The 13,124-nt window shown below is 45.2% G+C and overlaps 2 protein-coding genes, 1 long non-coding RNA gene and 1 pseudogene across 4 annotated transcripts in view; 3 read left to right on the top strand and 1 right to left on the bottom strand.

Moving 5' to 3' along the window:
• Positions 1–13,124, bottom strand: part of LOC149103707 (uncharacterized) — a 153,962-nt gene that overhangs the window by 90,121 nt on the left and 50,717 nt on the right. The window lies entirely within an intron of this gene.
• LOC149103709 (uncharacterized) lies at positions 170–10,598 on the top strand. Its single transcript, XR_016201767.1, has 2 exons — positions 170–270; positions 10,382–10,598. It is a non-coding gene; the product is annotated as an uncharacterized LOC149103709 (long non-coding RNA).
• LOC149103711 (uncharacterized) lies at positions 562–5,938 on the top strand (annotated as a pseudogene). Its single transcript, XR_016201765.1, has 2 exons — positions 562–1,014; positions 1,125–5,938. The product of XR_016201765.1 is annotated as an uncharacterized LOC149103711 (transcript).
• On the top strand, positions 5,688–8,088 carry LOC149103710 (uncharacterized). Its single transcript, XM_089272536.1, has 2 exons — positions 5,688–7,926; positions 8,037–8,088. The coding sequence occupies exon 1, from the start codon at positions 5,813–5,815 to the stop codon at positions 7,589–7,591; it is 1,779 nt and encodes a 592-aa protein (XP_089128662.1). The 5' UTR covers positions 5,688–5,812; the 3' UTR covers positions 7,592–7,926; positions 8,037–8,088.

The following is a 13,124-nucleotide window of genomic DNA, read 5'->3' as shown; positions in this document are numbered from 1 at the left end:
TAGGCCTGGTTAATTTTATCATTTTTAGCGGGTAAGGTAAATCCTGAATAAAATTTTTCACTTGAATTGCTCCAAGCATTGTTCAATATTTATGTATAGAATGATCCTTGCAAAGTTGAGCCGTCGACAGGGCAAACCCAGCGCTTACAATACTGAGATGAGGTGGTTTTCGAAAGCTTTTCGCCAGCCCAAAACTCGGCGAGAAATCGATCGACAAATTCAAAGCCATGATCTGGGACAATCCTACTGACGATATGCTACCAAGTTATGGTAAGTTTTTTTAAAAGAAAAATTAAGAAATGACTTCATGTGGAGTGATGTCGTGATGTGTAGGCTTATTTTTCCAGGTATATCCTGAACTAGTACTGGAACCGGCTAAAATATGCAATAAAGTTTATGTAATTTTGAAGATAAACAAAACGAAAATGCGTGCACGGGCCCGAAAAAGTAAAATGATGTAAAATAGAAAATGGGATATGCTTAGTTTGTAGCTGAAAAAATGCGATTAGGGTTTTAGACATGGTGTCGAAGGGTGGAAAGGGGGTTGGGGGGGGGGGGGGGTTGGGGGATGCCATCTCCAATACAGTATCACAGTTTTGTTGAATTAGAAACCAGTGACGCTTAGAACTTTATAATCTTATATACATCTTTGTCCGCTAGCAGCCTACTCCAACTCCACTTTTTTAGGTCTATTACCCCACTCCCTTAGAAAATATTTAATAAAGCCTGATTGTGCTGAACGCTCAAAGTATAAGAGATCGTTTTTGTTTACTCTATCATTGCAGCTCTGTTTAGTTTTATTATCGTTTCTATCGTTTCATTGTTCGTGCCCTTTAATCATTAATCAGAGCGTTTTATATCATGTGATTTAGCTATCAATTTACTTTAAAAGCCAGCCGCTTACATAACTCACGCAGTCATCTCAGTATCGGGGTCATCCGAGTGTTTAGGAGTCAGGAGTTTGAGTTATTTTCTTGGAGTCTATGTGTTTACCTCGCTAACGCAGGATCAGACGTGAGTTTCTATTGCACATATTGATCGCTTTTTTGCTTTTTATGATTTCTATTTTCGCTTGTTATTTATTTAGGTTCGTTTCTGATTACGCAATCAAATTTGCCTTGTAGTTTTCACCGCACGTGTACGATAGCTGATTCATTAAAGTAATTTAAAAATCAAGTTTTGTACGCTGTGGTTGACGCTTACCGTTCCCCATGTACTTGGGTACGCGACAGTGAAAAGTCTGGGCGATCGACGAAAGGAGGTAAGCCGTATCTTATTATTTAAATACGGAGCCAGCAACGATGGCAAGCCGAGATGCAGAACCGCCAAATGTCGGCGGAACCAATGAGACCGGAGCTAGAAGTAAAAGGGGAATAAAATTGACACCGAAGGCCCTGCAAAACGCCGTTGAAGATAAACGAAGGGAAATTACGAAATCTCGTAAAAGGCTCCTTAGTGTAATGAAATCGGTAGAAGAGTTAAGCGAGGACAGCGAAATCGAGACCGTCGCGCGTGAACTCGCAGTCGCCTCGGAAGAATTCGGAAAGCTGTTGAAGGAGTTGCTTGACCTGTACGGCCAAGATTCACACGAAGATCACGTAGGAGAAGCTCACCTCGATGAAGAGAACCATATCTTAGAAAGGGCCCTCTTACTTGTAGAGAAGTTAAAAAATAGAATTAGTAGACAATCCAGCAAATTGTTGGAGTTACGATCTGTCTCTTCTCGTCACTCCTCGCGCCGTTCATCAGTCTCGAAAACTAGCAGTACAATCGCTAGGTTGCGAGCGCTAGCCGATGCTAAAGCAGCGAAAGAAGAAGCTCAATACACGCGGCTAATAGCGCAAAAAGAACTCGAGCGCAGGACGCGCGACGCAGAGGCAGAAAGAATTCGTCAACAAGAGAATGCACGGTTTGAGTCCGAGATGGCGATCTTAGGAGCGGATAAAAAAGCCGCGATAGCAAATGCTAAGCTCAAAGTTTTTGAGAACGCCCTATTGGAAGAAGACTTAGAAAGGGAGTCAGAATTGCCAGAGTTCAAAGTTCCCAAAATTAAGACAGAGCAGCGCACTTCACAATGGGTTCACTCTTCTCTCACGCCTGGCCCCCTACCCACGGGAAATTCATTTCGCCACGAGTGCGAACATGATCCGCTAAGCGCGTCAGAGACAACAAAGCCACTATTGTCCGCCGCCCCAAAATTAAAGACATCGGAAAAAACACCTCAACAGCGAATTCCCCTCCTTCCAAACCCAGATCCGCCAGACCAGAATTTAACTAACGAAGATCACAGAGAGCATCGAAACACTACCTTCCATCGACAGCCACTCATAGCTTCAACTCCGTTCAAAGATATGACCGGAAGTCAGCTAATTGACTCTCTCACAGTCGTGAACCAACAAATAGTAGCTGGTCTGGCTAGGCAAAATCTCCCGAAATGCCAACCTGATGTGTTCTCGGGGGACCCTACCCTTTTTCACCCTTGGAGAAGTGCCTTTAAAGCCATGCTAATGGATACTGATGTGTCCCCAACTCAGGAAATTAACTACTTAAGAAGTTTCACTAGCGGAGCACCACAGCGCTTGGTTGACAATTACAGGAAGCGACAAATGCGCGATCCCGTCGCGTTGCTAAGGGATTTGTGGGCGGAACTTGAGAAGCGATTTGGAAGCGCTGGGGTTATCAGTAACAAACTGCTAGAGCGCCTGCGAAACACAGTGACGTTCAGCGAGCACGAAAACGATAAACTGCAACAGTTCGCAGATCTTTGTGCTGACATCGAAAGTCAAGTGACATTTCTCCCGGGACTCGCATGCCTTAACTACCCGAGCGCTATCCAACCAATAGCCGAGAAACTACCACAATTCGTCCGCACTAAATGGGAGATAGAAATCGCGAATTATTCCGACAGCCACCGAGGAATGTACCCCCCCCTTCTCCAGATTCTCCAAAATTGTTCAGGAACAAGCCAGGACCAAGAACAATCCGAACATCCTCGCTGGTAAGGATGGTGCCCACGTTCCCCCGCCAAAACAACGCAGGGAGCGAGATCATAAATCGTTCAAGACAGGCATTCGATCCCCGGCTGAAAACAACGAAGTTCCCGGAAAAGAGAAGAAGGAGAATTCCGGAAAGAGAGAGACAAGGAGTAAGCATTGTCCATATCACGAAAGCAGCGCGCACAACCTATCGGAGTGCAAGGCCTTCGCTGCAAAAACACTGGAAGAACGCACGCAGTGGATAATGGACGCGCGCCTGTGCTTTCGCTGTTTCAGCAACGCTCACATTGCAAGCGAGTGCAACACGCCTATACAGTGCACGATCTGTGGGGACAAGCGCCATAGTGCCTTACTGCACAAGGAGAAACAGCCGCCCCCCAAACCGGAGAATGAAGCAGTCAGCGCGAAATGCACTGCACTCTGTGAACCTACAGGAGGTGTGTCTTGCAGCAAAACCCTGCTGGTGGACGTCTATAGCCAGCGTAGCCCACACCTTACCAAGCGTGTCTACGCCATCGTCGATGAGCAGAGCAACAGCTCTCTCGTCACCAGCGAATTAGCCGACGACCTCGGAGCAGGTGGGCCCCTAGAGAAATACTTCCTATCCACATGCAGCGGTGAGAGAGAGGAGAAATACGGCCGGCGAGTAGCTGGCATCACAGTACGGTCTATCAGTGGAGCAGAGTTTGTCTTGCCTACCCTCACCGAGTGCGATACCATCCCACAGGACAAACGTGAGATTCTAACCCCAAGCATGGCGAGGAGGTTCCCGCACTTGACGGCCATAGCTAGCGAAATACCTCCCCTAGATGAGACTGCCAAAGTTCACTTGCTAATCGGCCGGGACGCACCAGAACTGTTAAAGGTTAGGGAATCCAGGAATGGCCCGAGAGGAGCACCCTGGGGGCAGCGACTGGCCCTCGGCTGGACTATCAGTGGTCAGATGTGCCTCGACTTCCCTAGTGGCCCTGCGCACATTCTCGCCCGCCTCACAAATCTGTCCACTAATACATGGAGAGAGAAGGAGCCTGGAGACGGAAGCTACGAACTGGTGCCCTGCCCCAACCAATTCAAGATCACAGACCCCCCTTTGGAGTGCCCCCCTGATAGTATCTTCAAGACTACGCGAAACGACAACGAGCCCAATCTCTCCCACGAGGACCGCGCCTTTCTAGAGATTATGGAGAGAGGGATACACAAGAACGCAAGTGGTAACTGGGAAATGCCCTTGCCATTTCGTGATGAACGCCAGACAATGCCAGACAACCGAGCCCAAGCCATGCAACGCCTACAAGGGCTTCTTAAGATGTTCAACAGGAAACCTGAAATGAAAGTGGACTACCTGGAGTTCATGGGCAAGATAATCGAGAAGGGCCACGCCTCTCCTGTCCCGCGCGATGACGCTCCGCCTCCCCCTGGGCGTTCTTGGTACTTACCGCATTTCGCGACCTACCATAACACAAAGCACACTATTCGCGTTGTGTTCGACTCGAGTTGCGAGTTTAGAGGAGTGTCGTTAAACAAAGTGCTTTTACCTGGCCCTGACTTGATGAACAACCTCATTGGAGTTCTAATGCGTTTCCGCAAGGAGAATGTTGCCGTCATGTGCGACGTCGAACAAATGTTCCATTCATTCCACGTAGACCCGGCACACAGAGACTTCCTTCGTTTCCTGTGGTTCGAGGATAATGACCCGTCGAAACCCGTCACAGAATATCGCATGAACGTCCACCTGTTTGGCAATGGACCGAGCCCCGCAGTCGCCACGTATGGACTTCGCAGAACGGCGGTAGACGGCGAGGAGAAGTACGGCGAGGAGGCCAAGAATTTTATATGCCGCAATTTCTACGTCGATGATGGTTTGGCTTCGCTGACGACCGCCCAAGGAGCGATAGACTTGGTGAAAGGTGCACAAGCCACCCTAGCCACAGCTAAGCTACGACTACACAAAGTCGTGTCAAATTCGGTGGAAGTCATGGAAGCCTTTCCCGCTGAGGACCGAGCAAAGGATGTGCGTGACCTCGACCTGCGCAGCGACAGTCTGCCCGCGCAACGGTCGCTAGGAGTTTTCTGGGATTTGGAGACGGATGCCTTCACCTTCAAGGTGTGTTCACCGGAGAAACCATTCACCAGGAGAGGAGTCTTGTCTATTGTCAACTCTGTGTATGACCCGCTCGGTTTTGCGGTACCTGCCATGCTCGAGGGGAGAAAAATACTACAGCAGCTCGTACTCATGGGGGAGCGAAGAGCCGAGAACAAAACCCCCTTAGCCTGGGACGACCCTCTTCCTACCGCAATGATGAACCGGTGGATGTGCTGGAGAGATTCTCTCCTGGAGTTACAGCACCTATCTGTCCCCCGCTGTTACCACCCAAAGGAATTTGGCACCGTGACCAGAGTGGAACTACACGCCTTTTCTGACGCGAGTCAGGACGCCATTGGAGCTGCAGTCTACCTCCGCCAGTTCAACGAAGTAAACGAGATGTCCACGTCTCTCGTCTACGGTCAAGCCAAGGTTGCCCCCGTAAACCCTACAAGCATCCCACGACTCGAACTGTGCGGAGCAGTGCTAGCAGTTCAAGCAGCTCAGAGAGTTATCAAAGAAATTGACGTAAAGATCTCGGAGGTGACATACTACACCGACTCGAAAGTAGTGCTAGGCTACATCACAAACGAAAGCCGCCGGTTTTTACGTCTACGTGGCCAACCGAGTACAGCTAATCAGAAGTCTGTCTACCCCAGAGCAGTGGAGATATGTGGAGAGTGAGCAGAATCCAGCAGATTTGGCCACGCGCGGAGTTCCCCCTGACAAGTTAATGGCATCGACCTGGCTCGGAGGGCCAGGATTCCTTAAAAGACCACAAGGTACCCCTCGACCGGATGAAACGTTCACACTCGACGCGAGTGATCCTGAAGTTCGCAAGGGAGTGCTCAGGGCCAAAGTCACAATGGATAAAAGAGGCGAAGAACCAGACGTTTGGGAAAAAAGATTCCAGAGGTTCTCTTCCTTAAGGTCCCTGCAGCGCGCAGTCGCCAATCTTATCGTTGTGGCAAGAGAATTCAAACGCCGTAGAGACTCCAAAGCACGAGGAGTTAACCCTAGGAGTGAAGTGCCTAAAGGACCGCGCAAACGTAGACTCCCAACAGTCGAAGAGTGGGATCAAGCTCTGCGCGTCATAATAAGCACCACACAGAGAGCAGCACTTAGGGAGTTGTTGCGAGATGCCAGGACGGAGCCCGAGCTACCGAGAGAAGTTCAGCACGGCGCAAAGAAATCCCTCAAAGGCTCACATCTGTACCACCTTGACCCGTTCCTTGACAACTACGGGATCCTGCGCGTCGGAGGCAGATTAAGGAGAGCAGAGATGGAGTACGGAGAAAAACACCCAATCATACTGCCAAAGAATCACCATGTGTCACGGCTTGTAGCGAAACACCACCACCTCCAGGTGCACCACCAAGGAAGACAGATTACTGGAGGAGCCATTCGACAGGCAGGATTCTGGCTCATCGGAGGTCATGACACTGTGACGAAAGTCGTCAGAGCTTGTGTTCCCTGCAAGAAGCTAAGAGGACCACCACTGGAGCAGCGCATGGCAGACCTTCCGCCTGATAGGACTGAAGTCTGTCCTCCCTTCACTAACGTGGGCTTCGATGTTTTCGGGCCTTGGGCGGTGCAAACGCGTAAAACAAGAGGAGGAACCGCGAATGCTAAACGCTGGGGTCTGGTCTTCACGTGCCTCAGCAGTAGAGCCATACACATTGAAGTCCTAGAGGCCATGGATGCCAGCGCCTTTATCTGCGCACTGAGGAGATTCTTCGCGCTACGAGGCCATGCTACGCTTCTTAGGTGCGACAGAGGAACTAACTTCATCGGAGCCAAAACAGAGCTTGGAGAAGCAGTGTCGGAGCTCAACGACAAGAAAGTGGAGAAATTTGTGACGGAGTACGGATGCAAATGGGAGTTTAACCCTCCCCACGCATCACATTTTGGCGGCGTGTGGGAAAGGCAAATCAATACCATCCGTCGAGTATTAGATGCTATGTTTGCCGAACTGGGCAGGCCTCAGCTGACACACGAGTTGCTTATCACACTGATGGCTGAGGTGGTAGCCATCGTTAACGCCAGACCCATATCTGCGCTGCCATCCGACCCAGACGACCCACTACCTCTGTCTCCTGCGATGTTACTGACAATGAAAACACGCCCAGCTGGACCTCCTCCAGGTCAGTTCCTACGCCCTGACATATACGCTCGTCGTCGCTGGAGACGTGTTCAGTTCCTAGCAGATCAGTTTTGGACGAGATGGCGACGGGAGTACCTACAAAGCTTGCAGCCCCGACGGAAGTGGACAGAGATGCAGCGAGACCTACGCGTCGGAGATGTCGTCCTCATGCGAGACGAGTCACAGCACCGCAACGACTGGCCACTGGGACGAATCTCAGAGGCCATAAGAAGTGAGGATGACAGAGTTAGAAAGGTTAAAGTTGACGTTGTTAGAGACGGAGAAAGGAAGACCTACCTACGACCCATCAAGGAGCTTGTCCTACTATTGCCTGATGACGGAGAAGAAGTTGATCCAAAACCAAACTGAATAGTGACATGTAACAAATAAGTAACAAGGATTAGAATCCTTGGGCGAGGAGTGTGCTGAACGCTCAAAGTATAAGAGATCGTTTTTGTTTACTCTATCATTACAGCTCTGTTTAGTTTTATTATCGTTTCTATCGTTTCATTGTTCGTGCCCTTTAATCATTAATCAGAGCGTTTTATATCATGTGATTTAGCTATCAATTTACTTTAAAAGCCAGCCGCTTACATAACTCACGCAGTCATCTCAGTATCGGGGTCATCCGAGTGTTTAGGAGTCAGGAGTTTGAGTTATTTTCTTGGAGTCTATGTGTTTACCTCGCTAACGCAGGATCAGACGTGAGTTTCTATTGCACATATTGATCGCTTTTTTGCTTTTTATGATTTCTATTTTCGCTTGTTATTTATTTAGGTTCGTTTCTGATTACGCAATCAAATTTGCCTTGTAGTTTTCACCGCACGTGTACGATAGCTGATTCATTAAAGTAATTTAAAAATCAAGTTTTGTACGCTGTGGTTGACGCTTACCGTTCCCCATGTACTTGGGTACGCGACACTGATGAAAAGTATATCATGTTGTTACTAATTAACAGGATTGACTGCAGATGAGCTTGCCTGTCTTGCTGCATCGGGAATGCAAGGCTGGGTCTATACTGATCACGTCACATGGGTTTTAAAACAGCTTAATGACATGCAAAACGATACCATGCTACTATGCCCAATGTTGTTGTTAATATCTACAATGAGATGATGAGGAAAGCTAAGTTACTTAACCCTGGACCATTAAAAAGGCTGGTTTTCACTCTGAATGTGGGACAAAGATATGGCAAAACTTTCATTGGCAACCCTCAAAATGGTGGTAATCATTGGGTACTGGTAGATGTTGAGCTGCGACCTTTCATGAAGATCATATACTGTAAGATGCTGGCTTGGCAACCTCCCCCAGACATCATTGATGTCGTCAATGATTTTGCACGGTACATTCCACAAGTTGGAACGCACAAAAAGAGTCATTTGGTGCTTGCCCACTCTCCCAGTATGACTAATTGGCAGGGTCATGAATGTGACTGGCGATGCCGTAACTATTCCCCGCAAAGTTGCACTGATACATGTGGTGTTATTACTCTGGTGAACGCAGCTGTGGTAGCCTTGCACAGCCCTCTTTTCTGATGGTTAACGGGTCCAGTGATCAAAGAATCGATCTTCTTGCAACACCTGACCCAATACTGGTTATATTTTGTGTCGCCCATGAGCAGAGACGAAGCCATATTCTTGTCAGTGTGAAACAAATTTTTAGTTTGTTTATTGTGGAAGTGCCACAACTTCCACTGATGACCACTCCATCTTTCCCTCACCCCCATTAGTGGTCATTATATGGTTTTACACATTGTGCTGGCATTATTTTGAGCATAATAGCGAGGCAAAAGAATCTAGCATTACGCGGGAATAACAGTGACAAAAACTGGCCGATGTCTTTCGAGCATAATATATAGTGAGATTTTTTGATCATCGAGCATTTGCATAATGACAACAAATTTGAGCATTATGTGTAAAACCCTATTTCATGACCCATTTCCAGTACTATTCTGATATTTACAACACATGTTTGCAAACACAAAATCCTTTAACAACAGAAAGACAACAATGTTGGAAAGGAATACTCCTTCTAACATGAACCAAATGTACTGCCCCATGAAAAATGCAGGACATGTGGTTAGTGTAGTACAAAGATAGAGGAGTGCTTTTAGAAACCTTTTGACCTAAGTTTTCATCTCTAAAATGGCCCTTGTGATATGATCAGTAGCAGGCTGTACATGTTTTCATGACGATTTGAACAGCTAGAGATAACTGTGTAACCTGACACTAGCCTTCTAGCAGGCTACTGCCATATTGGCTTATGATATTGGCTTATGTTATCCACAGGTCTTTAGCTTCCTCATTGTGAAGAACATCATCATAATTTACTTTGATCAAAATGAAAAAGATCACCAGGGATAATGAAAACCTGGATCTGCAGGTCCCTTGGCAAAATTGTTTGTTTGATGCTGTGCTAAGTAGAGAAGATGATGTCATTATTTAGAGCATTTAGTGCAGGAAACATTTTCACACTAGAAAATATATGAAATCATTACAGGTCAGACTAGTGAAATTTTAAAAGCTGATTCTAACTGTTTCTGGACGACCCATATGGAACATGCCAGGTCTCTTTCAACTGAAATCATTTTGTTATTAGCAAAAAAAGGACAGAGCAGTCATTCAAGACTATTCCAGCAGCTTGTATTAATAATAATATTAGACCATGTTTTTGATGTTCTGTAAAATAGAACAGGGATAAGCATGTGAAATCATTATTGGCATGAGGTGAAACTAGTCTTGCGTTTCACACATTTAATTTCAGTGAGCTATCACAATACTGGGCATCGTGCTTTGCATAAATATTTGATCAATCAGCTCATTTCCGTAGGATTTTTATCAACTTGATCCCCACCACAGATATATGTATGTACATGTACATGTAAGTACTGAACGGCACAGTGCGAACTATATTGATTTTGCAACAAGTTTACTATTAATTTAATATTTTTTTGCCGTACATGGCTCGAGTAACATTCTAAGGAAAATTGGACTCTGAGTACATGTCTGACATCTACTGTCATTTCAATATTGTCATATAGTTATTTCATATTGTTCTAGAGTTTTTACTGCTTTTAAGCAACAAATCTGAAACAAACATTACATGCAGAAACAAAACAAACAGATAAATATTATTATATATTATATTATACATTTTCAGGCTTTCAATGTTGGTATGTGTGTGGAATTATAATGGGATTACGGTATGAAATTCTGTATTACTGCATTAAATACACGACAAGCCGTTATGATTATTGTTAATCAAATTAAAGAAACTACATATAATTTCTACATACACAACACAAGCTAAGGTTCGTTTACTAGTAACAAATAGGTCAATGAATTGCAAGATAATAAATACCGTGGTGCACAACCGATCTGATGAGCAAAAATTTCTCTGACTGAGACGTTCGAGGGATAATTTGTGTTTCCTTTCAGAAATATTTCGAGAAAACGTGGGCTGGTGGTCGCTAACTGCGTTTTAAAGCTGAAATCAACCAGGCGTTTCAAGTGTTAGAGACCAGGCTCCCACTATCTGATTATATTTTGGCCCACAATACATTTCGATCTCGATATTCTTTCGTTCCCGATGCATTTTGGGGTTGGGAGACGCGCTGTCCCTAATGGCATGTACAAGTTCTTCCCTCATCTTCCACGTCCGCCATCTTTTGTTGTTTAGGGCATAAGAGTCTGGGTTCTAAGAACATTCGCTCTCAGGTTTTCTCACCTTCCTGCGCCGGGAGTGCAGGAAGACGAAAGACTCTGGGAACGAGATTGACAAGGAATCATTTGAGTATATGTGGAGACTTCGCTGCATTCCTGTGCTTATCAGTCGCTCCCCTAACTGCTCGTGATTTACAAGCTTTTCTCGTGTTCTGATAATGCCCTCTTTCCGGGAGTAATAGCTCTGTCAATTCCAAGCCCGCCCATGCCAGCCCCCCCCCCCCGATACTTTTATTATGAATTAAAATGCGATGCTTTCATACGATGCTTTTATTATGAATTAAAAAAGTCAATAACTTACCTTCGAAGGTTTCTGTTAGAATTTCTAGGTACTTTTGTCTTACCAACGACCCACACCATACTCGCTTCTCGCCTCGATTCTCTCGCACGTAGAAGACCTATACGAGCTAGTTTCCAATGGGTTATATATCAGGAAAATAATTTACATCTATGTTCCTTACGCACAGTAGGGTTAATCCTTTTGATGTTGAATAAAGCATACAGCTGGCTTTCGTTTTTCAAAAAGTTCCAAATTACATTTCTCTTTATTTGACTAAATTGTCAAGTGCCCCGTCCCCGATCGCGATCGCGAGCAACCTCTTGCGATCAAATGTCCCATAGTGGGGACCTACGACCTGTCAATGCCCGTAAATGCCGGGGGAGGGTGATGGGTGAGGGTGATGGTTTGGAATTGGCAGAGCCATAATATAAGCAAGCAGATATAAATCACAAAAATGATTGCCAATCTACTTGTTAACCTTAATTAATTTACGTAAATTGTTCACAACTTGTTACTGAATTTGTTCATGCATTTGGATCCGCGCAATCAGTTTTGTTTGCGTTTTTGTGTCACCAATAAATAATGAATATCGTCTTTAAACGGACAAACTACATATACATATACATATACATATACATATACATATACATATACATATACATATACATATACATATACATATACATATACATATACATATACATATACATATACATATACATATACATATACATATACATATACATATACATATACATATACATATACATATACATATGAGGGTGAGCCCACAAGTTGGCCAGCGAAAATACAAAATTCGTGCCACCCAGTCTCAACCGCAAAGCCGGAGAGAATCTGGGCTCGATTTACAATTTTTTGGTGTCCGAGTCTTCTCCGGGGTCTCCTCTTAGACGATTAGATTATGAGCTCGAGATTTCTATCACGCAGAGAAACCGAGAGCTAACTGTTTTAGGATAGATCTACTAGCGGTTCAAAACTTTATCTGAATCCTCTTCACAGACACCTCGAAAACGCTAAGAAGCGGCCCTCATTTTGTTAACATGGGCACACTGCTACGCTACTCGCTATCTATCAGAGAATAGATTGTGAGTAGCGTGGCCAGTCGGGGAGCAGCATTCGTGACAAAACGCTAGTAGATTTATACTAAAACTCGTTATAGTTCACCACTAAATTTTTTCCGATTCTTATTGGTTTAAGTTGATCACGTGACGCGAAAGTGTTCATCCACGGAGAGGCATGCGCACTATCAGCCCATAGTGCCCGTCCGAGGAAAATACCCGGATCGATAGTACTCGTTCGTGAAAAATTTTCTGTAAACAAGCGAGCTTATAAAAGAATAAACAAGTGAAATTGTATTAAGCGGGTTTTGTTTATTTCCCTTTTTAAATTTTACATTTGGCTTTTACGGCTTTCTTCTAAAAAAGTTGAAAATATTTCAATATGATTTTTGAACTGGCGAGCGGAACTCGGAACCATTAGTCTGACAGTTGCCCCTTGGAAATTTGATGTTCTTAAAACTAGCATATTTGCCCGAGAAGCGAAATTAAACAATTAGATTATGAGCTTGAGATTTCTATCCCGTGACGAGGGCGCAGTCCGAGTCAACTATCACGAAATCGAGAGCGAATAATCTAATTGTTTAAATCTACTAGTCGTTTAAAACTTTCATCTGAATCCTCTTCACAGACACTTTGAAAACACAAAAAGCGGTCCCCAGCGCTCGCTGCTATGCTACTCACTATCTGTCACAGAATAGAACGTGAGTAGCGTAACCAATCAGAGGTAGTAGATTTATACTAATTACTCGATAGGTTATATCGCTGCTATTTTCTGCGTCAAGTAATTCCAGAACGTTCCAACAATGTAATCAACAACAACC

Source organism: Orbicella faveolata, unplaced genomic scaffold (genome assembly GCF_042242905.1).
Source record: "Orbicella faveolata isolate gen_17 unplaced genomic scaffold, um_ofav_v1 contig_35, whole genome shotgun sequence".
NCBI classification, from domain to species: domain Eukaryota; kingdom Metazoa; phylum Cnidaria; class Anthozoa; order Scleractinia; family Merulinidae; genus Orbicella; species Orbicella faveolata.
Note: the sequence above shows the minus strand (reverse complement) of the source record. Positions and strands in the feature narration are given on the sequence as shown.

Bases quoted from the DNA above. Each gene is read 5' to 3' on its own strand.
- LOC149103710 (XM_089272536.1), top strand. From the start codon at position 5,813: ATGGCATCGACCTGGCTCGGAGGGCCAGGATTCCTTAAAAGACCACAA.